We start from the raw sequence: 27,413 nt of genomic DNA, 5'->3' as shown, positions 1-27,413 counted from the left end.
CACTCAATATGAAATGAGTCAGATGACACCTTCCTCTTCATTCTACACATTTGTCAGAGGTTTGGAAATTTTCCTTCGTATCACTTCTTCATAGTTCCGAAGTTGGCTTCCGTTATTCAAAATGGGGATAACAATTTTCACATGCTTCGTAGTATCGAAATTTCATAAAAAGAACATTCGTATAAAGAGGTACACGTGTGCTATATCACCACTGTAGGATGCAGGAAATTGCATGACTCCTATAAGAAACAAAACAATATGTACGACTGATATTTTGTTTGAATGAATAACTAAAAAGTAGGCATAAAATCACCTTAGCTGGTCAATCTCATGAGAAGCAACACAAGAAATATAAGAAATACAGTATAATAAAGATGTACAGAATGTGGGGCTTACAGGAAGCTGAGGGAACTACTTTTTGACCTTTGATGGACTCTTTTGGTTTGGGGTGTATATAATGAGGAGCACCGATTCAGATAATCTGTGCAGGGACTTAAAGGAAAAACACACCATTATTCCAAATATAACAGTTTGAAACAATGATTTATTCTACAGGAAGCACATACGATTACATGGCAATATAATATGAGTACAGTACTACCCCATTATAATGTAGCATTTAAGGTCAATTAGTGGGAGACCATGCGATTTGTGTTTTGTGTTGTAATGAATTTTGGCCACAAGCCAAATTAATGGGATCTTTAATATACTGTATATAATAATGGTCACTTTCCCCCTGGATACTTGGGGAAATACATTGATACACTGTGGCTGGGGTGAGTGTCTGTCCCAGAGGGGAGCTGAGACTAACCAGAGGTACTGTCAGCTCCCCTTGTTCATGTTGCCCTGCTTAAAGAGGACACAAGCTGGCTGGTGAAAAATGAACAGTGCAGTGTTAATGCCAGAGTTTCCTGACAACAAAAGAGAAATGCCCAGTCCTGCGTTTACCTTAGAGTTTCTCATTTGTTTTGTGGTTAGCCCGCCTTGTAATCATGTCAAAGCTTCAAATCTCAACAACCTCACACTACAGTACATTAGAAATCACCATTCCACCTGTTTAAAGGGCTGTGCCACTCCTTGAATTTCATATTTAGAATTATAAATGTTACAGACTACATAAATAACACCAAATCCACAATTGTAATGGTCCATACTTGTTTTGTAGATTTGGTAGTTTTTCAGCTTTTGCTGATACAGAACTCTATGAATTCTGTATGTTCTAGTTTCAAGTGAAATGCGTTTAAATGTGGTGTTGAAAAAATCACCCAAAAGCCTCTCTTACTCTTTATAGGTTTTTTTTTGTTTTTCAACCAACATGGAGACTTAGTGATTTCATTCTTAGTATAACTAGATGTTTGAGAACCTCTGTGTTTAAAGAGAAAACTGATGATAACTGTACAGTATGTTTTCCTTACATAAATTCTAATATTAATGCTATCAAAGCTGCCTTAAATTGTAGCTGGAAGAACAGATAGGCAGGATAATTGCTTGCATTTTTTTATATCAAAATTTAAAACCTTAATGCATCAGCTGTGTTAGTTTAAAAATAGAATGAAAATTGAAATTGATAAGTGCTCATGTTTTGTTTACTGTAGTTTAAGAAGTTTAAATTAAGTAAGTTAATGTTAACCTTTTAAATTAAAAGTTCTACTAAAGTATTTAAAAGGGAATTAGCATATTTATATCATGATTGACAATAACATTACAAATTTACCATTAAGTGCCAGTTGGTTTATTCACGTCTTAAAATGCAGCAAATGCATCCAATAACTGTTAAGATTTTTTTACAAGTAATATATGATTTTGGTTTAACTAGTATTATAAAAATCTGATTTTTTTTTCAGTATATGCTCTATGAGACAGATACAGTATGTGTGTTTCTTTCTCATTGTTTTGTGAAGGTGTTTGTCACATTGTGGGCAACACTCATCCAGTCCTGTCTTCTAACATGTCTGGAGCAGTGTTAACATGCAAGAATTAGAACTGTGCATTCAAATGTCTCATTTCACAAGTGAAACATTGAAGTAATGCACTGATACAAAGTTTTAAAAAAAAAGAAGTACAGTATGAAACACTGTCTACTGTCTCAAAAACACTTACACTGGATTTTGAAGGAGGCAGACCAGCAAAAAGTGTGCTGAATATGAATGGTTGTCAGCACACAGATGTTTATTGTAATTCCTATGTTTCTAATGCTTTTAATATGTTTGAATACTCAGTGCTAAATATGTATCATGAATGATTACCTAGCTACTTAGTTTATTTTTTTGGTGCAGCATTTTTGATAGAAGTGCAGTATTGATTCAGATTTGTAAATGACCTTTGGTAGTAATCCAGTGTCCTTCTGTCCAGCACTGCTCCATGAGGTCTAGAATAAGAGCAGCATAGCTTTCTTGTCAGTTGAAACACACTCCCTGATAGTAACTCTGTGTGTTAAATTACAAGTATGTCCAAGATACTTCCATTGCACTGAGATGTCATTCTCTTTGTGTTTTATTTAATACTATCATTCTCATTTTTTAGCACTTAGAGGTCTTTCTTTATTTTGCCATATCCGTAATGGTATTACTGTTGCTGCCATTTCAGTGGCCTTTAAATAAAGATGAATCAGCATTGTAGCAGAAAAGTATATTTTCTTTGAAGCCTTTGGATAAAGGTATTTCTGTCATGTGTTGACTGGGGGTGTGTCCCCTTTGCTCCCAATATGATACCTTTCACAACACACTATGTACCTGGTCTTCATGGTGGTTTCTGAAAGAATCCATGAAAGGCATTTTTTTAATGATTTTTTTTAATAAGTAGATACATTTCACCACTGATAATTCAGCAGTTATATAGTGAAGTATAAATGGTTGCTAATATTATTTGTGGTCTCATATCATATTGCATGTTACAGCATTTCACTCATCTTGTTTCTCTCTGTTGCTGAAATTAGCTTGCATTTTATTTTCATATACTTGTCCACAGATCTGTATCATTTTGCACTGGATGACAACACTGTAAAATATCAATGTATGTACCTGAAGCATCTACTCAAAGCAAGTTATCCATTAGAATGGGAATAAAGACAAGTTCTGATTAAGATAAAGGAATAACATTTAAAAGAAAAAAAAAACCAAAATAGCTAGTAAGAACTAAGGTAAATTATTTTATTCTAAAAACTATAATCAACAGTATTAAAAACTGAAGCTGCAACAGTCAAGAAAAAACACCAAAGAAGTCTGAATTAGGCTTGAGTTTGTGCTGTAAATCACAGTTATACATTATCCAGTTTTACACTAAGCTACATCCTCTCGGTGAATAAAAATATTTTGAGATGTCTTTTTTGTTTTACGTTTGTAAAATATTTTACGTGTTTTGATTTCTGTTTCCTGCCTCAGAAATCCAGCCCAAACACTCGTATCGGAGTGATAAATAACCCTACTGCGAAGCCAACAGAAGAGAACAGCCTGGTTGCCAGAGCAATTTGGGCAACACTCCTCACCCAGAAACGACAGGAAACATTTCCATTTATAACAAAGCTTATCAAAGAAGAAAACATTCAACTGCTTGCCCAAGGAACTAAACTAAAGGACCTTTTCTTGCAGGTTGGTAAAACCTTAATGTGATATATTTAAGAGCCCTGCTTTATCATTCTTGAGAGCTTTTTATGTAAAATCATTTGACATTGTAAGGTCATTAAGTTTATAAAGGATGTGCATAACATTACTGTACATGTATATAAAACCATTGTTTAAGGTTCATATGGGGTTTTTACCACGGGAAAGTTTATGTGCCTCTCCTACATAAGGTTAAAAGAAGACTTGTCTAGATATTGCTTGTATTATCTCATTTTTAAAGTTTTGTCCATTGCTTGGCTCATTTTGGAGTTTGTTTTTACTTTTCATATAAAATCATCAGTAGTGATGGAATGAGAGTTTCTAGGCTACACTTCTTTTTTATGAATGCCACGGGTGCTCTGTAGAGTCTCTCTCATAGGAGTTTATTAGAGGAAATGATTGATGTAAGAAGGCACAGAATGTTGCCCTTGGTTGAAAAATGAATCCTCCAATTAGCTATGTGGGACAGACATGTCATATTAACCCCTGACAGAAGGTGGACTGAAGTCATTCCACAACAGAGCTTGAACTTTGAGGAGTTTCTACAGAGCTCCACACTTGGACTTTAAATGAACAGTGAAAGATAAATTAATCAAAACTGTTTTGAGAGAAATTAAGGATGGGCTGCCTTGTGCTGTGATTCAAGAGCTTATTTTGAGGATGTACTGATAGGCATCACTGTAAATTGATTTGTCCTCAAAGTGATGCTTTTCAGGTTTTTGTAACACAAATTAACTTTGAACCTATTGAAAACAGTTGTGACTTTCATAATTCAGTATTTACCTACGTCTCCAGAACAAGTATTCTTTTTGTCATATCAAAAATATGTACTTCAGATTATTGTCTTGGGAGAAAAACACATCATTGTGTTTTTGATTTTCTCTGCTATTAATCCCCAAAGGATTTCTGCTGTGTCTAGTTTATTAAATTATTTTGATTACACAGTAATTAAAAAAAATATAATTAACCATTAGTAAATGCCCTCAGGTGTGTCTCAGTTTCCTTGTTTATTTTGTAAACCTAGTTTGCTCCAAAAACTGCTGAACATTTTCAGGAACATTTTAAAATGATGTATCCAGATGAAAGTGTCCTTTTGTTTTATGAAACTTTTGTGGTTGAAAAGAATGTAAGTTATTTTTAGGGGACTGAAATAACTTGTAATAGCTGAAGATTTATCTGCTTCACAATAGGCCCCATAGTGTTTTTAATAGAATTTGGCTTCAGGAAACAAAAATATACAATCAAAATGGGTTATGCAAACAGACTGAGGCTAATTTTATTTATGTTGTTTTGCTATTTGACTATAAAATGTGCCAGGTATGTATTTTGTCACACATAACAAATTAAAACAATCCTTTGAAGTACAATAGACCAGACTTTGTGGAAAAGCTCATTTAGTAAAATCAAGGTGTTGAGCCATTTACACATTAAATCCAACATAATTAAAATGTTAATAGTAGTTCCATTAAATATTAGCACTGAGTAATCCCACTGGATTTTGTGTTGTCAATTGTTACAGTTTCACCATCCACCTATGAAATATTTCTGACTGCTGCAGTGCTGGTTCAATCTCGGGACTTTAAAAGATTTTCAATAAATAAGTAATTTTCTCTCTGCATATTTCATGTAGCAGAACAATCTGACTTTGTTTGCTGCAGACAATGCGAGTACAACTTGAGCACGGTCCCAGTGGATGTTTAGAAAGGGACAATAAATCACCTCCACCCAGGACAATAGATATTCATTTAATCTGCTGAAATGATTCATTACTTTTGCTTTAGGGAATGGATAAAGACAGTTTGGAAAAGAGACACAACACCATAGGCGTGGATTTCATCAGAACCCAACAGCTTTTCTGCAGAGATGTTCTTAAGCTGCTCCCTGGTCAGATGGCTGTTGTAAGCAATGGAAGGGTAAGTGGGAGTGAGGGACAAGTATCCTGATAATCGATTATTGTTTGCCTTAGACTTGAGGAGCTATTGCTGTGAGATGTCATGACCTTGAAGCACAATCCTCAAAGAGTTCACAACAGTATAGAATGCAGTGTGTGGCAGTACAGATTTTGACATTTTTCAATGAAAATGAAGAAGGAACAATTACTTTAACTAGACCTGCTAACAGCTCGGGAATTATTTTTTTTTGACTTTGTTTAAAATGTAGAAAAGCTCAACATTTTCTTTCAACCAAATATCCAAAGGAGTGTCACAAGTGTGCATCACCTACGGCAGAATTATGCAGTGGGCAGCAGTCTTAAAGGATTTATGTAGGTGTCTATGCACAGCTCTGTTAAAAGCATACAATTCTGATTATTACATTGTGGTTGCTATCTGCTGATGATTTACCAGACTTTTTATTTTCTTGAGGCTAAAGTTCACATCTTATTAACTGGCTATCTCTTGTGTCTGTTGTATCCTGGTGTTTTTGATTGATGTACTTGCGTTAGGACTCATGACAGCAAAGGATAAAAAGGCAAATCCCTCTGATAGCCAGCAGAAGCAATTAATATCACTTTATATTTTTGTAATAGTCTAGTCTCACAAGAAGACACACTGATCAGCAACAAATTCACAAAGTTATCATCAGGATAAATTACAATCCTTTTTGTCCGAGACCTTCAGACTTGGACCACCATATCAATTGTTTATTTGTGCCCAGAAGCCAGCCTATTGCTCTGCACATCTGCACCACTCTCACTGATGTACATCAGAATGATATACGGGAACCTGCCATTCATAGTTAAAAAGGCCACATTCACCTGACCTCACCCCAATTGAGGTGATATAGTGCATGTGCAAAACTCAATTAGTGTATGAATGATCTGTTAAAACATTCTTCCTGACCGGTGAAGTGTATCTCATTGATTCAACTCATAAGTTTATTTTACTTACTGGATTATCAGCTATATAAAATAATAGGTCTCATTTGATTGGTTTCAGTCTCTGAATCTGTTGCCATATCTCAGATGTGTGCAGAAACTTAGCAAAACTGCAGAGTAGCGCCTTCCGGTAGATGTGAAATACAGTCTTATGTTAAAGTATGCCAATTTAGTTATATTCTAAATTTACTATTATCTTTCTTGGCTGCTTTATTTACATATTTCTGAGTCATATTAAAGTCCAGACTGAATCTGATACTAATTTGTATTAGCTTTCAGTCACGTTTATGAAACCTAGCAGAAAGAGTCTGTTGTGCTTTGTAAAAGGTGCTGCTCCAGCAACATGCAAAAACCCTAAAAATCATTTTGTCTCAGGAACAAAAAATACAGTTAACATGCATAGAAGAAGACACATTCATGTTATGGAAAACAAAATGTACAAAGCCAGAAATATTGTAACAAAAAAATGAAATGGAACTCCACTGTAATTTTTAAACTAGGTAAATTCAAAACTGTCATTCCTAAGTCATCATTATTCTGACTTGGTCTCAGATGTCATTTTTTCTCTTATCTTTCAATCAGTTTTACTGTGTGTTGTCACTGCAAATAAAATGATCTAAATATAGATTCAATCAAACGTTGTGCCCATTGGTTGCTATTCTGCTATGCTTCAATAAATGAGGCATATGTGCATCTCTTGCTGGGAGCTAAGTATGATTAAAGGCACTATTTAAATCCTCTCATTTACACTTATCCACCATTGAGAGGTCATTATTGATAAAGCTTCCCACTTGCCAAAAAAAACTCCAGTGGGTTGTATTGTGGCCTTCATTTTTAGTACTTTGTGGGCCAGCAGTAGATGAATTTGACTTTTCACAGCCTTGTATTGTTTGTGCCTCAGGGGTAGGTGTAAATAAAAGGCTTAAAGTTAAGATAGAGGTTTTGAAAGCGACTGATAAAGAGTAGTTCCTGTTCTTCCTGTTGCTTCATTTCTACTATTGTGGTTTGATTGTAGATTTTTCTGTGTATTCTTGTGTACTAGTAGGTTTTTGTCTAAAGCGTATGCTGAGCCCCTAGAGGTGTAAGTGTTGGAAATATGGTGTGTGTGAGGGTTCTGATATGTGACAAAACTATTTTTCCCATATTGAAGGTGTTGTGAACTTCAACCATAACATAACCCTAGTCCCACATTCTTAATTATTACGTTTTTCTCCATATAGACATATAGAAGAACATTTCTGAGAATCTAGTGAGTGATCAGTCTTGACACACACTTCTGTAATTTAAGGCTGAGAATAAGAATTGAACCTCATCCTAATTACTGCATAGACCATGTGTCTGTTGTCAGATTCTTCATGTTAGCTGTGCCTTTTCCTTAAGCAGTCTTGTGCAGTGAGATAACTGTTTCTGATTGTATTTGAGTCACATGAGACTATACTGCAACTCTTAGGTAGCACTGTGGATTACTGCTTGGGGCTTAGGACTTGTAAGTGGAACGGTATGGGTTCAAATGTCAGGAAACTGCTGTTTGTTTCCTTGAGCATGGTACAATACTTCACTTATATTGCTGCAGATGTGGAAATTGTTTTAAATTTGTTGTTTTGAAAAAAACATTAGTAAAATGTAATGATTAATTTCTCTTTTAATTTCTGTTACTTTTGTATTGATTTGCAAAAATGTCTTAATTAAATTTTGACACAGTGATAACCAACAACTATAGCTTAATGCATCTGTTCTCACACTACAATATGGCATATTTTTCAAGATATTTAAAACAATATAAATATAAATTGAAAATGACTTTTATTTTGTTGAGAAGTATTTTATTATGTGTATATCTGAAACAGTTTGTAAGGGTGCAGGACTAATGAACTACATATCAGTCCATTGGGAATTTAAACAGCCATCATGTCAGAGATTTGTTTTCTGAAGCTCTTTAAAAGCAGTGATTACTGTTTTCATTTATCAAAAATGTTAAGTTGGTATATTTCAAATATTGAAGATTTTTTTCAAACAACATGTTAAGAATTGATGTAAAATGTGCCTGTGATTTTCCATTAAATTGGTTACACTGGATTGACTTCATAGGGTAAATATTCAAGAGTGATTACGTTTTTGACAGACTTTTAGAATTACGCTCTTTCTTGGACTGGCATCTTCTAATTACATTTGTCAACAAAGACCGTTCTAAGTTAAACATCTAAAACTGGTGTTGAAATTTGGCCCGTGGATGTATCTGGCTCGCTAAGCCCATTTGGCTGGTGTCTGTTATGTTCAGTCTGATGAGTTCAATTAGTGCTTGACTGAGTGTGCATGAAGCTATTAAGAAAAAGAGGATGGATGGACAAACAAAAACCACAGCCCTTCTAAGTAATACCATTTAATGGTTGTGACTAGTATTTCAATACTTTATGGTATATGTGCCCTGCGTGAAGTACATTTAAATAAAATCTGATGTGTCATTGCAAATGAGTTTGAACACTGATAAAAAAGCCCTCCATTAGGTTACTGTTAGATTTAGACATCCCAGAATATGTGGGATTTCCAGGATTAAAGACATAATTATCCCCTCTCTCATTAAATGTATACAAATGATCTGATGCATTATCAATGTACTGTGTATTTACAGTGCATATCGTGAAATATTCAGCTAAGATATTGATAGAAACTTACTGAATTTTATGAGAATTGTCATTAAGTTTGCACATTACACAGTTTTTTTTTTTTTGCCCGGCCACATGGCGTCACGTACACTGAGAACTCTGGGTCCTTTGCTCGTGGATTCCCAGGCCCAGAGTCTCCGTCACAAACCTGCCACCGTCCTGCTTGGGATCCCTCGATGAGTCCTTCGCCTGCTGTTACCCAGGCCTCACACTGATCACTCACTAGCTAGGAGCCGCCCTAGGACTTCCTGGTCCGCCACTAGCCACAGGCGCCCTCGCCTGACGCCACCAGGCTGGGTCTCGCACACTAACTACAACCTGAGTCTCTTCTGACACCTCACTCTCATGCCAAGACTCAACACAATGTCCCTCACATACACACAACCTCTCTGGCATCTCAGGTGGTGTACTTGCAGCTCCTCACATACATCGAACCCGTGCCCAGCCGCCACTGCTTTTTCACACCACAGCTGCTGGTGCACTTTCCCTGTATCCAACCACCACTGTGACCTCACCAGAGGCTGGCGGCCAGATGGACCCAACCTTATTCTCTTCCTTGATACCTTGTATCACCTGGGGCAGGGTCCCTCAGGTTGGGATATGGGCAAGGACACCATTTTCAGCTATGGCTGCACACATGGTGATTTTGCCACCACATTGGCCTGCAATATTCACTGTGGCTCTCTCACCCACAAGGTTTTTGCCAGATTGGTATGTTTTAGGTAGATTAAACCCAGTTTCATCTACGCATATCAATGTATGTTGAGTTTCATTTTCCTCTAGCTCCATCACTCTTTGTGAAAGACAGAATACATTCCACAGTTGATTAAAAACTGTTCAGTTTACTGTAATCTCACAATTACTGTAGAGTTAAAGATGTCTCAATATTGTTTTATATTATGAATTAACCACTCTGATCAGACCTTATTAGTAAACTGTATATTGGTATTGCATCTCTCACCTTGTCACTGTTCTTCTCAAAAGGAACTTCATATAATTGCCTAATGTACACCTGGTTTCTTCTAAGGACTCTGTTAGTGGTCGAGGGGCTCACTGAATTTGTGACGAAATGTGGCATAATCCTGGTTAACTGCAATCCAAATCTCCCAGAGACAAATGCTATTGTTCGCAACAACCATTTTAACAACAGTCCTTTCCCCTTCAGGAGTCTTTCTCCATGTTCTTAATCCATTATTTATTGACATTAATTAGCTGATAATGTAACATTTGTATTTTAACACCGAATAATCATTGAATAATTTTGCAGGTGCAGTTTTCAATGTGCAAAGTAAGGTTGGCACATGGAATTGGTTGCTTTTAACTCCGAACAGATAAATTCATTTAGTTTCACAAGACTTACCTTATTGACATATGTGTCAATTGCTGCAATTTGAATGTATGCATTTGCTAAAATGTGCTTTGCATTAGCATTTTGTGTGAAAGCAATCTTGGTAGTGTTTTTCAAAATATGCTGCTGCTGTGGGGCTTGCATTTACCGTTTTGAACTTGTATGTATCATTTGAGAAAATGTGTTAAAGCAATTGAGAAAAACTGTAATTTTGTTAATGCCCTCTATTGCTACAAATAATCTTCCTTCCTGATGCCTTTAATGACAGTGGCTATCAATAGATTTTAGGTGTTGGTACATATGAGAAGATTTTTGCTTAATTGTGTTTCATTCTTCATACCACAGTCTGTTATCCTCACAAATGGCACTTATAGCTTAGTTCCTTGGTGGATAACTACTGTATCTTTAGGCTGCTTATGTTGGACATTCCTCATTTCCTTTTACTTTATTGGAATATTATGTTAGTACACAGTACTTTTATAAGATTTTTGTTTTTGTGCTATAATGTAAGCTGGTTTGATGATAATACTGTTCATATTTTTAACATGTCAGGGGCATTCCAGTTATACCATATGAGTTACACATAGCCATATAGCATTATGTACACCACTCAGTTCAATTGGTGATCAGTTTTTAGTTGGGGCTTTGGAAACAAAAAAATCAAAGAAGTCTTATAGACAGAACTTCTATCCTTTGTCTGAGTGGAGACTTGGTAGAAGATGCCCAAATAGCAATAATAATTTAAGCTGAGAGGTGACTGGCAAGTCTAGAAGATGGTAAACAGAGGTGTATTAGGGGTTCAGCCATCATAATATTCTTTCTCTGTCTCCAGAACTGAAGAAGCAAGAGTGTCCCGAGTGAGCGCCACCTTTCTACAGGCCAAAGCTCCAGTAATTTGGGTCTACTCTTTGAGTACTGAAACTTAAAAGGTATTTTTGAGTACTGAAGAGACAGTAAATGTAATGGAAAAGGGCTGTGTTTTTTATATTTTTGAGGGAAATTTTAATACCTTCTAATACCTGCAGAGTTTGTATCTCTAGGATACACCTGTTTTAGAGGAAGTTTCCTCCAGTTTTAGATATCAGACTGTCCTCTGAACAGTCAGTTTGATATGTAGAAACTGATAGTACTGCCCTAAACAACAGTGTCTCAGTTTGCATTAGGGTTCTTTGTAGGGACGGGTGAGTGTAGCTTTGGACTGTAGAAGGCCTGGACTTAGGCACTTACAGTCTTTGTAAAGTGTGTTTTTTGTGTTTATTTTGTAAAATACTGTACGCAAACATTTTTCTCTTCTGTGTATTACTCTGCCATTAAACTGCGCCATAAACAAAGAAATATTGTGGCCATAATGACAGTCATTGCTGACTGTCATGCACATTTAGTCAAGTTTATTTATTTGTTATATTTATCAAAATTGTCATTAGAGCTTGTTTACTTCAAATGCTGTCTCTTTGATGCAGTCATTCAACACCTCATTGGGTTTAGCCTGTTCACAGCAACAGTGAGTATCTTCAGGGACACAACATTGTTGGTAAGATCAACCACCAGTACCTCACGAAGGATGGGAGAAACTCATTGATGATGAAACTCAAGCACTTGACTAAAGAAGGCGTGAAAATTTTTTGGAATATGTCCATTGTTAGTGGCAGGATAGCGTAGCCAGATATCATGTTCTTTTGCCCAGAAGAAAGAGCTAGCATCACTGGTCTCAAAGAACTGGACTGAGAAGATTAAGCTAATTGCTTTGCCATTGTCATTGTGTTGAATAGTCTGATTCCGAAGGTACCGAAGGTCAGTGACAGAAAGACAGTTTTTCGTGAAAGAAAGAACCCTCTGTAAAATGATGGGGTTGTGTAGAATGTGCCATTAATTGACAAATGCGCCATTTGCTGCAAAACTTTAGATTCGAGATTCAAACCTGCTGTTATGATGCAAAGCCACGTTGTTCTGTCAATACAACATATGGTAGAAAACATAGTTGTAGTTAATAGTATTATAGTTGTTTGTATCTGAACAAAATGGGTACCAGTGGGCTTGATACAAGAATCTATAGAGATTTCGTAGAACATTTAAGCTAAAATGGAAAGGGGGGAGAATACAGTCAATTTTTACAAAGGAGCAATGTGGTAAAGATATAAAGAGAAACAAAGGTAAAATTTAAAAATAATGGGACTAGGTAGTTAGGTGCTCATTCCTAAATGCCAGGAGTATTAGGAACACAATGCAAGAACATGGAACTAGTGGATCAGATGGGATAATTATGTAATTGGAAATGCAGCAAAATACCAATGGTGAGTACCCAGTAATCTGGAAAGACATGGAAGAGCTGGAGGGTGTATTACTAAACATTGAACGCAGACTTCAGGCACAAGACTAATCTAAAAGGATTAGTAGTCTCAGAATCTGAATGGGTTGGGTTAAAATTGAAAGAACATAGTTCTCCAAAAGATTTAGGAATGTGCTGTGGACAACAGATATTTAGTATGTATATTTCAGTTAAATCAAGGATGTGTATGTAAAGCAAAATATTTTATGATATACAATTTTGATATTCTTGCAGCAGCAGAAGACATTAGATGCAGCTAATGACTGGTTTCTTAGTCTGTCAACATACTTCAAAGAGGGAATGTCTGTATTGGTCTAGGCTTTTTAAGTTTACATTCAGTTATTAAGTAATGAAAACAGGTGATAAAACCATAGAATTTGTAATTTATAACAATTTTTTAGTTACACTTTGAAGCTGTAGGGGGAGTGTCCAAAACGGAAGTTTGTAATTGCAGGTATTTAGATAATAGAATGAAACAATTTCAGAGAAAAAAAAGTGGAATAGCTATGGAAACGTGTAATCGCTACATATGGGAACAGTAGAGAATGTTCTTGAAGCACAGAACTGATTCATCCACAGAGTAAATAAATCAAGGGCTGGAAAATAGGGGCCCAAATTAATTAATAAAGCAATTAAAATATATAATAAATAGAAAGCCCCTTATAATATCAATAAAAAATAACAGCATGTCATGTTGCAGTTAAACAAAATTAAGTACAATGATTTACATTTGCCAAAAGGATATTAGAAAAGTTGACAAAACAATGTTACTTGAATCACTTGACTATTAATACATTTTAATAAAAGCTAAAATATTTTTTCAGTATTTTGACAGCAACAGAACAATAAAGAATGAATTGCCTAAGAGATAATGGGAAAATTTAGATGAGGAATGGGATATGGCTCATGGATTAAATTAATATTTATTTCAGGTGTATATGAAGCAAGAAATTGACAACATGCAGCAGACAGTTTTGAAGTTCTGTATTAAATGGTATTCTCATAGATGAGACAGAGATGTTAGAGGTATAAGAAACACTTATATTGGCCAAATCCTGTTGGTATTCTGCCAGTTGCATTTTAGTAAGCAAGAGATTAACAAACTAACTCTTAACAAAACTTAACCGTGGTCACTCAAGACAGGTCATATATTTGTCTGGGAAAATTCAGCTGTTATCCATAAACACACTGACAAAACTGAACCACTTATTAATTACTAGTCAGTATTCTGTTACTTTTAAGTTTATAAAAAAATGGTCATCTGAACTAATCTACTACTATGGTAGGGAGTTGTCAGAAAACAATTCAGAAGAGGTAGGTCTTAACTTGTTAGAATAATTTGAACTTGCAATAGCAGTAATGAATGAGAGCATTCGATATGGTATATACAGTGGTGTGAAAAAGTGTTTGCCCCCTTCCTGATTTCTTATTTTTTTGCATGTTTGTCACACTGAAATGTTTCAGATCATCAAACAAATTGAAATATTAGACAAAGATAACACAAGTAAACACAAAATGCAGTTTTTAAATGAAGGTTTTTATTATTAAGGGGAAAAAAAATCCAAACCTACATGGCCCTGTGTGAAAAAGTGATTGCCCCCCCTGTTAAAACATAAATCAACTGTGGTTTATCACATCTTTGGAAAGCTGAGTTCAATTTCTCTAGCCACACCCAGGCCTGATTACTGCCACAATCAATCAAGAAATCACTTAAATAGGACCTGCCTGACAAAGTGAAGTAGACCAAAAGATCCTCAAAAGCTAGACATCATGCTGCAATCCAAAGAAATTCAGGAACGAATGAGAAACAGAGTAATTGAGATTTATCAGTCTGGAAAAGGTTATAAAGCCATTTCTAAAGCTTTGGGACTCCAGCGAACCACAGTGAGAGCCATTATCCACAAATGGCGAAAACATGGAACAGTGGTGAACCTTCCCAGGAGTGGCCGGCCGACCAAAATTACCCCAAGAGCGCAGCGACGACTCATCCAAGAGGTCAGAAAAAAACCCACAACAACATCCAAAGAACTGCAGGCTTCACTTGCCTCAGTTAAGGTCAGTGTTCATGACTCCACCATAAGAAAGAGACTGGGCAAAAATGGCCTGCATGGCAGAGTTCCAAGACGAAAACCACCGCTGAGCAAAAAGAACATAAAGGCTCGTCTCAGTTTTGCCAGAAAACATCTTGATGATCCCCAAGACTTTTGGGAAAATACTCTGTAGACTGACGAGACAAAAGTTGAACTTTTTGGAAGGTGTGTGTCCCATTACATCTGGCGTAAAAGTAACACAGCATTTCAGAAAAGGAACATCATACCAACAGTAAAATATGGTGGTGGTAGTGTGATGGTCTGGGGCTGTTTTGCTGCTTCAGGACCTGGAAGACTTGCTGTGGTAAATGGAACCATGAATTCTGCTGTCTACCAAAAAATCCTGAAGGAGAATGTCCGGCCATCAGTTCGTGACCTCAAGCTGAAGCGCACTTGGGTTCTGCAGCAGGACAATGATCCAAAACTTACCAGCAAGTCCACCTCTGAATGGCTTAAGAAAAACAAAATGAAGACTTTGGAGTGGCCTAGTCAAAGTCCTGACCTGAATTCGATTGAGATGTTGTGGCATGACCTTAAAAAAGCGGTTAAGGCTCGAAAACCCTCCAATGTGGCTGAATTACAACAATTCTGCAAAGATGAGTGGGCCAAAATTCCTCCACAGCGCTGTAAAAGACTCATTGCCAGTTATCGCAAACGCTTGATTGCAGTTGTTGCTGCTAAGGGTGGCCCAACCAGTTATTAGGTTTAGGGGGCAATCACTTTTTCACACAGGGCCATGTAGGTTTGGATTTTTTTTTCCCTTAATAATAAAAACCTTCATTTAAAAACTGCATTTTGTGTTTACTTGTGTTATCTTTGTCTAATATTTCAATTTGTTTGATGATCTGAAACATTTCAGTGTGACAAACATGCAAAAAAATAAGAAATCAGGAAGGGGGCAAACACTTTTTCACACCACTGTAGGTGATATCAGAAGGGTTTTGATTAAGTACTTAGTGTAAACTAGGAATTGTATGTTTTTATTGTAAACTACTGTATGTGAAACCCTTTTTCTTTAGATTAAGTACTGTGGGAATATAGAACAAGCTTCTCAGCCATGTTGTTGAAGCCAATATCCTGGTTTCTTTCAAGAAACAGTAGGGTGAGATACTTGGATCTTTAGTTATAGGAAACAAATGATTCCTGTTGTGATTCCTTATGTTATTTTATTGTAAACCCTTTGAAAGGGTATATTTTGCAACTTATTTTAAATTATGACCGTTATAATAATAGCTTGTAAATACTATCGATCATTTACAAGAACCTAAGGGCAAGAACAAGGAAAGTAGAATCAATTTAAAGTATTTTAATTGTATTGCACACCTATTATGGCCATACACAAGGAGTCATGTTACAACAAAATTACCTCTAATAGAATTGTCTGCTTTTGAAAGAGATTGTACCTGTTAATACATGACGTTTGAGAGAGAAACAAACACTTGTTTGTTTTAGAAATGTTCTTCAAAAACTTACATGCTTGATAATTTTCAGTATAAACTGTGAAGTACAATTTTTATAGAGCCATAATAAGATTTTTCTTGTGATGGAAATTTTGTGAAACTTCCTGTTTGCGATGAGTAATTTTGGTCTAATGCCTGGTTTCTCGCTAGGTCCTGGGACCATTTGAAGAGAAAGAAGAATTGCATCCGGAAGATTTTCAGTTGCTAGAAAAGATAACACTGAGCACATCAGCAGAGAAAGTCAAAGTAAAAATCAAGCAGATGAATTGGAAAGGGAAACAGTATGTTGATGTTTTTACTTAATTTTCTGAGAAATGACTGGTACTTCCCCATCCATTAAATCCCAAGTATTATTACAAAATAATATGTAATCAATATCCTGTACTTAATCCAACTATACAGGGAGATCTTCAAATTTCTAAAATATCTTTAGATTTTTTTATAGTATGTATGTTTTTTCGGTCGGTTATACATGCTGGTCTTGGAATTTTAACTCCGGAATGCCTGTGGTTTGTAGGCAATATTGTACGTATTTAATGTTTTTGAAACTGCACTTTTTGTGTTTTTAAATATTCAGTTTAAAACATTTTCAATTCTGCTTAATAAATTTAATTTCTGTATACACTATTTGTATCTCAAAATTGATTTTTCTGTAAAAAAAATCTTGGCAATGTTTAGACAAATGTTATTTTCTCTAATACAATTAGGACATTGTATTAGACAAAATAAGAATAGTTTGAGAAGTGTATACATTTGCATTATATGCTTTAATTTTTTCTGTGTGTGTATATTTGTTTCAGTTACTTAACACATCAAATAATACGTATGTAAGTGCATTCAGTTCAAGTACACAGTTTGGTAATCACTCTTTTTTTTCTGTGCAGGGCAAGTGATTTAGTTATGAAAGTTGATGCTCTTCTGACTTCAGCTCACAAGGGAGAATCCAGGAAAGATATCCGGTTTATTAAAGATGAACTGAGGTAAGTCAGATTATTACAGATGTCGCAAACCTACAGAATCCCATTTCTGTTGTACAGCTTTGTTCTCTGAGCTACACAGTCCAGTCCATCAGAGGGCCATCACCCAAGCGGACACATGGAGAAAATACAAACTACATGCAGAAAAAAGTACCCCATGAATTGAACTCAGGGCCACAGAGCTGAAAGGCTGCAATGCAAACCACTGCATCCCAGTGACGCCCTTCATTTTTCACGTTATGCTAATAACCTTTTTTTAAATGTATTGAGAAATGCAGAGGGTGGCTAATATATTTCTAATCATTGGAGTCTGGAAAAATTGAGTTAATTTATAGGATGTAACTACAGTGGCCCTGAAGTGCAAAAGACAAGCAAATAAAAAAAAGATGAATTGCAAATAAAAAAGAGGTGCTGCAAACTGAAAAGGGGTGACACAAGCTAAAAAAATGTGGACCTTCAAATTTACAATCTAAAAAGAGTCAGCATGCTAGCTGAAAAGAGTGTACAGTATGTGCAATCAACAAATGTGAATTTAAAGGTGAAGACTCATAAACTTATAAAACAATGTACACATATTCTAAAAAGCAAAGGTGTGAAAACTAAAAGAGAGCATGCAAAGCAAATATGCAAATACAAATGTCGGAATTAGGTTGGTATGGTTTTGACGGTGATATAAGGTGATGTAAGGAGTAACCTGCATATGCATAACAGAAATTTATAAGACTCGAAAGTGTAGGCTGCTGCTTTGATTTTTTTTCTAATACCCATCTACAGAAAGGGGAAACTCACCTAATTTTTTCTTGAGGCAGGATAATTCAGGATTTTCTCAAGTTATATCTAGATAGACTTAACTCGATAATTGAGTTAATGTTAATTCCATTTCAAGAAAACAAACTCAGGTTTAATTTATCTGGTTTAAACAGTCTGACGTAAGTTCATGCTGCACTTAAGTAGACAACGAGGGTCGAGCATTGAAACTTTCATTCATGTCAATTAAACCACAGCAAAAGAACATACATCTTAATTCATTGACCATGAATTATGACTATTTTTGAGATTGTCTATTTTATCCTCTATTTTTTCTCTAGACATTAAAATTTTCTGTAATGGCAAGGAGTTGTACTGTAGCCTCTGCAAAAGCCAGAGAAGACACCTGGCAAAGAATTGACTATCATTTTCATGCAGCAGTTATATATGCATTTACAATAGTTGGACCATAACGGGGAGGACTTGGCAGAGGGCTAGGACAAAATACATAAATGTCATCCACAGTGGTACGGTACTATACAGTGTAGTGCAATCCTCTGAAGGAAAAAGTTCCCTAATATTCACCAAACAAGAAGAAGCACAGCTGTGTATGACTGGAGAAGAAGGAATCATCATCATAAACCAATAAAGAATGTATTCCTTTATTGGGATATTGTCTTTTTTTCCAACATTTTTGTTGTGTGAATCAGTAGGTTTGAAGTAGTATACAGTAGGTGAGGCTTCCCCTACCCCCAAGTTGCAGAAAGTCTTAAGCCAGGTAAAAAAAAAAGTCTATGTTTTATTCTTTAACTCGACATTGATGCTGTGCTGATTTCCTATTAAAAAAAATCAGAATCAGCCTCGATTGGCCTTCTGGAGAACCTTTTATATTAGGAAATGCTGCAAGAAAAGTTTAGGTCAGGGTGCATAGCTTCAGGGAACACAAGCTTCATTTACAGTGGGTAGAATTAAATTGGATAATGTTACATTACATTATACAAAAAAACTGTTTTGGTACTAAGACCACTATATTGTACGACATACTGTCATTTTACTAAATTGCTTGAAATTGCCAACACAGTAAAAAAAATACACCAGTCACAGGGAATCACAGTTCTATGAACAGAATTGGAATTCGTTTAATGCTTAGCTGTGATGAGCAGTATTAACAATTAATGGGCTTAAATGTATGGGCTTAACAGACCATCAGTGTGAAGTATATGCTGTCTGCTGAAACGGTATCTTTCAAATAAAAATTATCAGCAAACTAAACTGTCAGCATAGCTGGATCCCTTGGAGAAAGGTGACATTTTTTGCAGGGAACTGATTGGTCTGTGAGTCAAGCTCTTAACCTCAAAGTCAGGTCAAGTTTAAATTAACCTGCCCAGGAGCATCTTAAGAATTGAGAATATGTTGCTAGAGTTATTTAACCAGATACAGTTCGTTCTTATTTCTCTTTATTTTTTTTTAATTTGCTTGTCTTTTGCACTTCAGTGCCACTAGCTCTTCAAACTAGTGCATATGTGAAAAATGTCCACCTAAAACTCTACCTGCAAACTATTTTTCTCTCTTTACTGAGTTGTAAAAATAACCCACAAGAAAGAGCTAATTATACTCTTTCCACAATTTCACCCAGTTTATTGCAGTATTTATTGTAAACAGCTGACTGTAAGGCACACATGTGTGAATCTATTGAAATTCTGTTTTTCCTTTGTTTTTTCAGTGTAGTTCAGATACCCCCCAGAGAAGATGAAGTGTTCTATCATGTTGTGGCCATTGTCGACCCAGTGAGCAGGGAGGCGCAGAAGATGTCATCTCTGTTAATTGTAAGAAGAGATCTTAGTATTGTTGTTTGATATAGCATCTGTTGAGGTGTGATTCTCTTGCAGTTAAATCCAAATGAATTATCCCACCTGCTTTATAAAGAGAATTCACCTTTCAGGAGTTTTTTTCCCCAAATGACACTGTCAAACACTGAAAAGATCAGTTCACTAAAGAGGCTGTAAGCTTAATGCACTGAAAAAAATAATTAGTAGTTGTGTGTTGCCTACTTTTTCAGAACAGATACTCTAAATGCTGTCTATTGTTTTGATAGTTGGTTAAGTTATAGGTTCTTTTCCAAGCTCTGTCAGTGCTTTTGATCTACTTATTTTAGTCTTTAAGCTCTTGCCTGTTTAGAAGAATAGGGCATATTCTGTTATTAAGTGCTTCAAGATCATTACATTTGGCTCCTCTACTTGGTCAAGAAGCACAACACACTGCCTGTATGTTCTGTGTTAGTGGCATTGAGGTTTTCATGCATGAAATACTGGACTGTGATCAGTGAATACCATAGACATTAAGTGCAGCCCCCTGTAAATGAATCTGATTTCGGAATCCCCCTAATCACTCATCAGTTAGCTCAGATTAGATGTAAAGTTTGGCACTGACATATAGTGTTCATATCATGCAATAGAATCCATAGTATTCTAGTTCATTATTTTGCCTTTTCAAATGGGTGTTGGTGCATAAAAAGACCTGTAAACATTTCTTATTTGCCAGCATGCAAACTAAACAGTTTTGAGTCTAATTGCAAGCAAATGGAATTCACTTTGATGATGAGGTAACATGCATGGCAATGGGAAATCACTGAGCATGAGCAGCAGGGCAAGCTAGTATTTACACAGTAGCCATGTCACACTGACACTCACCTGCCATTCAACTCCAGTGTCCATGGTAATTAATTCAACAGATGTCTTGTACCACCTGGAGGCAATTATTCACCATGCCCACCTCAGGTAGTTCAGGACTACATAAGCTGTGATCTGGCAGTACTTGGGAACACTGTCATTGAGTTCACTACATCTCTAGCTTCACCCTGAGTTCCCAAGTTCTCTCTGTGTTTGCTTCCTGGATCCTGGGCCCTTGACTTCTTTCTCTCAGTTCTCCTCTGGAGCTTGCACTATGTCCCTTGGTTTTAACATTTGCTTGTCCCCATTCACGGCTCTGGACTGTGTTTGCCTGGACCATGCTTGCCTGTGTTTACCTTCATTGTACCTGTCTATCTCCACTGCCAGCTACTAAAGCACCTTGCTGTCTTCTCACGCTGCTGTTGGTCTGTTTACAGTTGTTTCTCTGCCTGCTGCTGGGTTTATTTAGCAAAAAGCTGTTACTGCTTTATTATCTACAGCAGCAACATATTACACCCATTTTCTTCATTACTGGCAAACTCTGTGAGCTACCAAAACCGGTAGCTTAAGAAAACATGAGATTTAGACTGGCAAAATACATATGTGTGTCCTTACAGTGTATGAGTCTCTTGCCTTTCATATTATTGGTAATGGCATTTATATGGGAACAAAAAATACTGTACTAGTAAATTCTGCAAGAATTAAAAGGATTTACAACAATAAGATTTAAGGAAATATTTTATCTCTCTCTGTTTTAAGTACCATTTGCTTTGGTTTTAGTAGAGGAATATGGTCTAGACACAATAGGAAATGATCATTATTGCATCTAGAAAGGTTACTCTTAAAGAAACTAATTTATTTTATTTTCAGTGAAATAACTGTATTGCTTTCTCCATGTTTCTCTAGGTGCTCAGTCAAGTGATCAATATGAAGCTGCAGGTATTTATGAACTGCAAGTCTAAGCTTTCAGAGATGCCTCTGAAGGGGTAAGCAGTGAAATATAATTAAACTCCTGTTTATGTGTGCGGACACCCAGGGGTCAGAGATATTTTTACACAAGTCTCTGCTTTGACTGAACAAAAACCAATAACTTGTAGTAAAAATGCTTGCTAGCTGTATATTAACTTTTTATTGTTGTGGGGCTCTTTTATACATTGTTTGCTAGAACCTGCTTTTAGCCAGATTGGGTGAGAGAACCAAAGGTCAGAGGGGCACTAAATGTTTGTAACAATTATTATATTTTATAATAATATAATATAATAATAGTATATTATATATACTGTATGTAACAGAGCCCATTCAGTGCTATTCTATTACTTACAGATATGGCAGTTTATACTGTATGCTTTACACTTTCAATGCCAGGCTATAGAAATTCAGGGGTATCAGGTCTTTTTGTATATACTGTAGTTAAGAGCCTTAAATATTTAGTAAGTGGTTTTCATTTCCCATGTTCATCATCATAGCGCAATCACTGGGTAGAAAAAAATATGGATCACTAAATATAAAATGTCCATCCTTTGATCTCATGAACATAAAAAAAGAAAGGTATCTAGCTACTAGCTTCTGACTTTCACAATAGATCCACTATTATCTAATAATTCCTCTCACTTTATTTTCCAGCTTCTACCGTTTTGTACTGGAGCCTGACGTATCTTTTCTAGCTAATAACTCCCTGTCTCCTGGCCCAGTGGCTAAATTTGTGGAGATGCCAGAATCTCCTCTTTTCACATTGAACATGATAACACCTGAGAGCTGGCTGGTGGAGTCCGTACGAAGCTTCTATGACCTGGATAACATTCACCTACAGGAGGTATGATAAAAAAAAGCCAAATTAAAACAACATTGTGTCATGGCCTTGGAAAACTGGCTTATATGTATACAGTCATATTTTTGTGTGAATTGTGCAAATTATGGATGTACAGCTATTGCAAACTGGAACAGCATGAGCCAAGATCAGCCAAGACTTTTACTACTGTAAATTCACAAGTTCAGACCTGGACTGTACCTTTCCTGATACTCAATGCATAAATATTTCTTATTCATACTGTCTCAGCAGTGGCACAGTGGTTAGTATTGCTTTCTCACAGAGCTGAGGCCCTGGGTTCAGTTACTAGGGTTCAGTTGCATGGAGGTTATATGGGTTTCCTCCAGGTTCTCTGGTTTCTTCCCACAATCCAAAGACGTACTGGTAGGTTAAAGGCCTAATAGGCCCCTGTGTCAATGTGTACATGTTTGTGTGTGTGTGCCCGGCTATGGACTGGTGCCTTTTCCAGGGTGTATTCTGCCTTGCACCTGTTGCCTGCTGGGATAGGCTCCGGCTCCCCTGTGACTGTGTTTTGGATAAGAGCCTTAGAAATATACCTTAGGTAACATAATTATGTTGGTTATCATTTGTCATCATCATGATTAAACAACCCGGAGTCTATAAGCGTGTGTGGACACCATAGTAAGCAATTAAAGCTCAACATTTATGATGGATGCTTTGTATCAGGTTGTACAGTGCTGTAAAATTCTGTCCTATTCTTCTCGTGGAGCTCTAGGAGCCGCATGTCATCATAGCTCATCCCACAAATGGTCTGATGACAAGTCTGATGATTAGATTGTAGCAAGTCTCCCAGATCATGGTCTGTCATTGACAGATGAGGCTTGGCCATTGCGTCTTGCCAGGTTGTATATTTCTGGCTGTAAACACACAGAGAGCACATGACTATACTGACTTAATATGGCCTGCAGCATACTGATGGCATTAAGGTGTTCTCTTGATTCATGAAGCATAATGGTAACTTTCTGTATTTGTCTTCCATGTTTTGCTCACCTGTGTCCAATCAGCTCTCACACAAATGTAGGGTATTTAAGCAGCAGTACACAAAATTCAAATTTTCAGTCATGATCAGTAAATTAATCAAAATGATGGCTAAACATTTAATAAATAAACATAAATGTATAAATATTTTTATGCATTTTCTTTGATGTTCATTGTATCTTACTGTTTCGCCAGATAAATGGATTTGTAACAGCAGAATATGAACTGGAGTACCTGCTGCTGGAAGGGCACTGCTTTGATATCACTACTGGACAGCCCCCACGAGGTTTGCAGTTCACTCTGGGGACGAAGACTGACCTTCTTATGCAAGACACCATAGTAATGGCTAATCTGGTATGTTTTTCTTTCTATAAGCTTGTCTTGTGTTAAGTGCCATGCAGACATATAGAAGCTTTTACCTGTCAGGAAAACCCAAACATACCCTATGACATTTTTATTAAGACAGAAATCTTCCTGCTTTGTTATAAGCATATTGTACTTCAAAACAGTACAAAAGGAGGCCTTGAGAAACGAGAAAGGAACAACCATGCAAATAAGAGATCCTTTACCCACTCTAAAAAGAACAGAAAGCCATTTGACTGCATTTCATACTGTAGTTCGCATGGCATCAGTAAGAATTTTCAATACCTTATTAGTAATAAATAATTCTATGTCCATGCACTCACTTAGTTTCTTTTTATTTTAGTTATTTGGAAGAGCTTTCGAATGCTGTCATTCGATCAGGTGTCAGTGTTCACAGGCAGGGGTTGTGTGGGACGAAACAAGAAGTATCTAAATAGAATAAGACCTTGTTAAAATCATGCTCTCTGAAGAGACAGAGTGAAAATCCTCACAGTTTTTTTATTTTTTATTTGATATACTGACATTTATTAAAGCTAAATCATCTTATTACTGGAAACTAAGCAACTAACATGGACTGTTACGTCCCCGTGTGTGTCCGTATGTTGTTGTTTCAGCTGTATTCAGCTACCCCCCCCCCCCCCCCCATTGGTCCATCATTACACCATTGTTTCCGTATTACATCATCATCAATCAGCTTCTCAACCAATCAGAAATGAACTTCTTCAGTATTTAACTTCGAGGTTTTCCAAATGAAGGGGCCTTTCGCTCAACTTCAGTTTTGCTCGGCTCAGCTTCAGCTTTGCTTCTCTTCGTTTTTGTTTGTTTCGTTTTGTGTGTGTGTTTCTGTATAGCTTCGGCTTTGTTGGTTTGTGTTCGTCATCTCCTTGTACTTTCGTTTGTTTGTATTATCCTTTATTTCGCCATTACCTTGCCCAAACATGTTATATCAACCTCTGTGCTCTTTTGTACCCTATTCCTTCTGTCTACTCTTGTTTTCCCTTATTTGTATTCGTAGTTCAATTGTGTATTTGTGTAAACTTTTGTGTAAAGGGTTAGTTAAGGTTGTCGGGTACATTTGTGCACATGTAGTTGGTCTTTGTGTTTAGAAACACTAGTTTAGGATGGGTAAGTGCCTTTTGTCTTGTATGTTTTTGGGTAGTTAGTGAAGGTTAGCCAGGGTGTTAGAAGTAGCCAAAGACCGGGTGTTTTGGGTTTTGTTTTGATAGCTAGGTCAGCTTTCCCTCACTTTATTAGCCCGCTCCATTTTGTTAGTTATTTTCTTTCCTTCGGCACTGCTCAAGTTCCTTTTCCCTGTGTGTTATTGTGTCCTGTATACGTACCAGTTACTTATTCAATTTAAAATAAATCACTGTTGCACCAAACGTTTTGTCACAATTCCTAAGTCCCTCACCAGAAACCCACCTATCATTGCCTTGAGATTTGCAATTGGTTCTGAAACCAGTAAGTCATGACTTACTGGTTTAAGTTTAAACTTTAAGTCATGACTTTTAATTTGTATTTTGCTCATTATAGTTAAGATAGTATATGGTGTTCACTTTGCTAAGCATTGGTGGAAATTAGTGGTGAAAATCTACTATGACCCTGAGATTTGAATGTTTATGACAATAACATGACACTAACATTGGGAAACCTTGTCATGATATACAGAAAACACTGATAGCTTGACAGTATTTATTTCAGTCTAATCACTCTGGTGGTGGTATTGGGGTACTGTAAAATATGGCTGTAGTAGTTCCAAATCTGAGCTATATTGGTCAATCAGGCCAGTTCTTTTCTTGGGTTCCGTGGTGTTAAGAGAATGATAGATCAGTAAAGCGCATCATCTTATAAAAAGTGCTAGGGATCCTGACACTGGCTGGTTGTGATGTGTGTGCAAGGTAGTGTTGGAAAGTACTTGTCTTTTCAGTGGACTCCAGTGCAATCTAGAAGAGTCAGCAACCCTATGGTATATGGTGTTGTCAAAATTTATACTTTACATTTAATCCAGTTTCTTCTGAGTGGGTCTATGGCATCATCTGAGTGACAACAAATGAAAGAGTTGTGATTTATTTTTAACAGGGATACTTTCAGCTGAAAGCCAACCCAGGTGCCTGGACCTTGAGGTTACGTAAAGGCAGGTCAGAAGACATCTATCAAATACTTGCGTGAGTATAATCATTTTGTTGATTCCAAGTTTGTATTATTGGTATAATGAAATGTCAGTGTGATAAAGTTGTTTTTGTAACATCTGTGTTTTGAGAATTACATGGTCACCCTGTAATTCAGGAGCTGCTTGGAGTACTGTCAACAGTCTTGCATGCTTATTAGATTGGAAGGTTAAAGTTTTCTTTAAGGGCAAAAAATAAGGCAGAAACAAGAAATGTCAGCAGAATTCCTCGCGGAGTTGATTACCAGTCATATGGATGCTTTGGTATTCCCTCCAAAAAAGCTTTAAACAATAAAGAGAAAGGGATTAAATATATATCTGCTGCCCTGGTAAGATTTATACATCTGAATAAAAAATGACCATTACTTCATCAATCAAATCCTGAGGTGCCTCCTCTCTCCATGGATAATACCATCTGCTGCAAAGAGAAGATGATAGTCACAGTACCTTTTCATTCATGTGATCTACAACTTTTGTGGACACTTTTTTGATTCATTAGACAGGGCATGGCTGTTTATAGTATCACACGTTCTGCTTTCAGCTCTTTTTAATACTTTTTGTGGTATAGTAACCAAAATAGAATGCAATAAAGATCTTACTAGTCTGTTGTAAAGCTCAAGCTTAACATGAAGTTTCAATCCAAGGATACCTTTTCTGAAATTACCCAAGCATGTATTTATCTTTTTTATTGTCTTACCATTTTGTCTTGATGAAGAATAACACATATACGAATAAACATTAACACGCAGATCCCTTCCACAAGTAGTTTCCTGAAGCCATGCACATTTTTACGTGTATTTATAAAAATGAATACTTTTTTTAAATTTGATCATATAAACAGTGGTCCTTCAAATGTTCTTAGTTGGATGTAATTACATGACTAGAATTTTTAATTGCTGATCATATTATGTATAAAGTTACGTATTAAGTTCATAATGGTGGCCATCTGACAAATGTTTTCATGTAAATATGGCTAATGTCAGGTATGCACTGTAGTACTAGTGAGAACTGTCACCTTACTTATTTGTTTTTTATTCGGGTTATATACAGTAGGTGTAGTAACAAAAGGGCATGTTTCTTCACTTTTCTTGCAGTTTGTAAATACAGTAATTAAAATATATAAATGAGTAAGTCATCTCATCCTGTGTTTGGGAGATGCCATTGTGTACAGTAATGAAAGCTACAGCAAGTGATTTTTCCAATGTAAGAGTATGTGTACTGTGGCCTAGGTTTGCAGTACACACTAAGAAAATATAAGACATGGTCTGTGAATACCTGCAACAACAATGGGGTTCAGTCTGTGTATGGTTATGAACTTTTTGA

The 27,413-nt window shown here is 36.3% G+C and overlaps 1 protein-coding gene across 1 annotated transcript in view; it reads left to right on the top strand.

The window, feature by feature from the left end:
• Positions 1–27,413, top strand: part of uggt2 (UDP-glucose glycoprotein glucosyltransferase 2) — a 90,776-nt gene that overhangs the window by 40,810 nt on the left and 22,553 nt on the right. Inside the window, exons 22-30 of the mRNA XM_088912646.1 lie at positions 3,381–3,587; positions 5,381–5,512; positions 16,512–16,642; positions 17,246–17,341; positions 19,809–19,911; positions 21,661–21,740; positions 22,378–22,567; positions 23,756–23,914; positions 26,003–26,088. Coding sequence (XP_088768772.1) covers positions 3,381–3,587; positions 5,381–5,512; positions 16,512–16,642; positions 17,246–17,341; positions 19,809–19,911; positions 21,661–21,740; positions 22,378–22,567; positions 23,756–23,914; positions 26,003–26,088 — 1,184 coding nt within the window. The remainder of the gene's footprint in view (positions 1–3,380; positions 3,588–5,380; positions 5,513–16,511; positions 16,643–17,245; positions 17,342–19,808; positions 19,912–21,660; positions 21,741–22,377; positions 22,568–23,755; positions 23,915–26,002; positions 26,089–27,413) is intronic.

This window comes from Atractosteus spatula, chromosome 4, assembly GCF_055471065.1.
Source record: "Atractosteus spatula isolate fAtrSpa1 chromosome 4, fAtrSpa1.hap1, whole genome shotgun sequence".
Classification (NCBI taxonomy): Eukaryota; Metazoa; Chordata; class Actinopteri; order Semionotiformes; family Lepisosteidae; genus Atractosteus; species Atractosteus spatula.
Note: the sequence above shows the minus strand (reverse complement) of the source record. Positions and strands in the feature narration are given on the sequence as shown.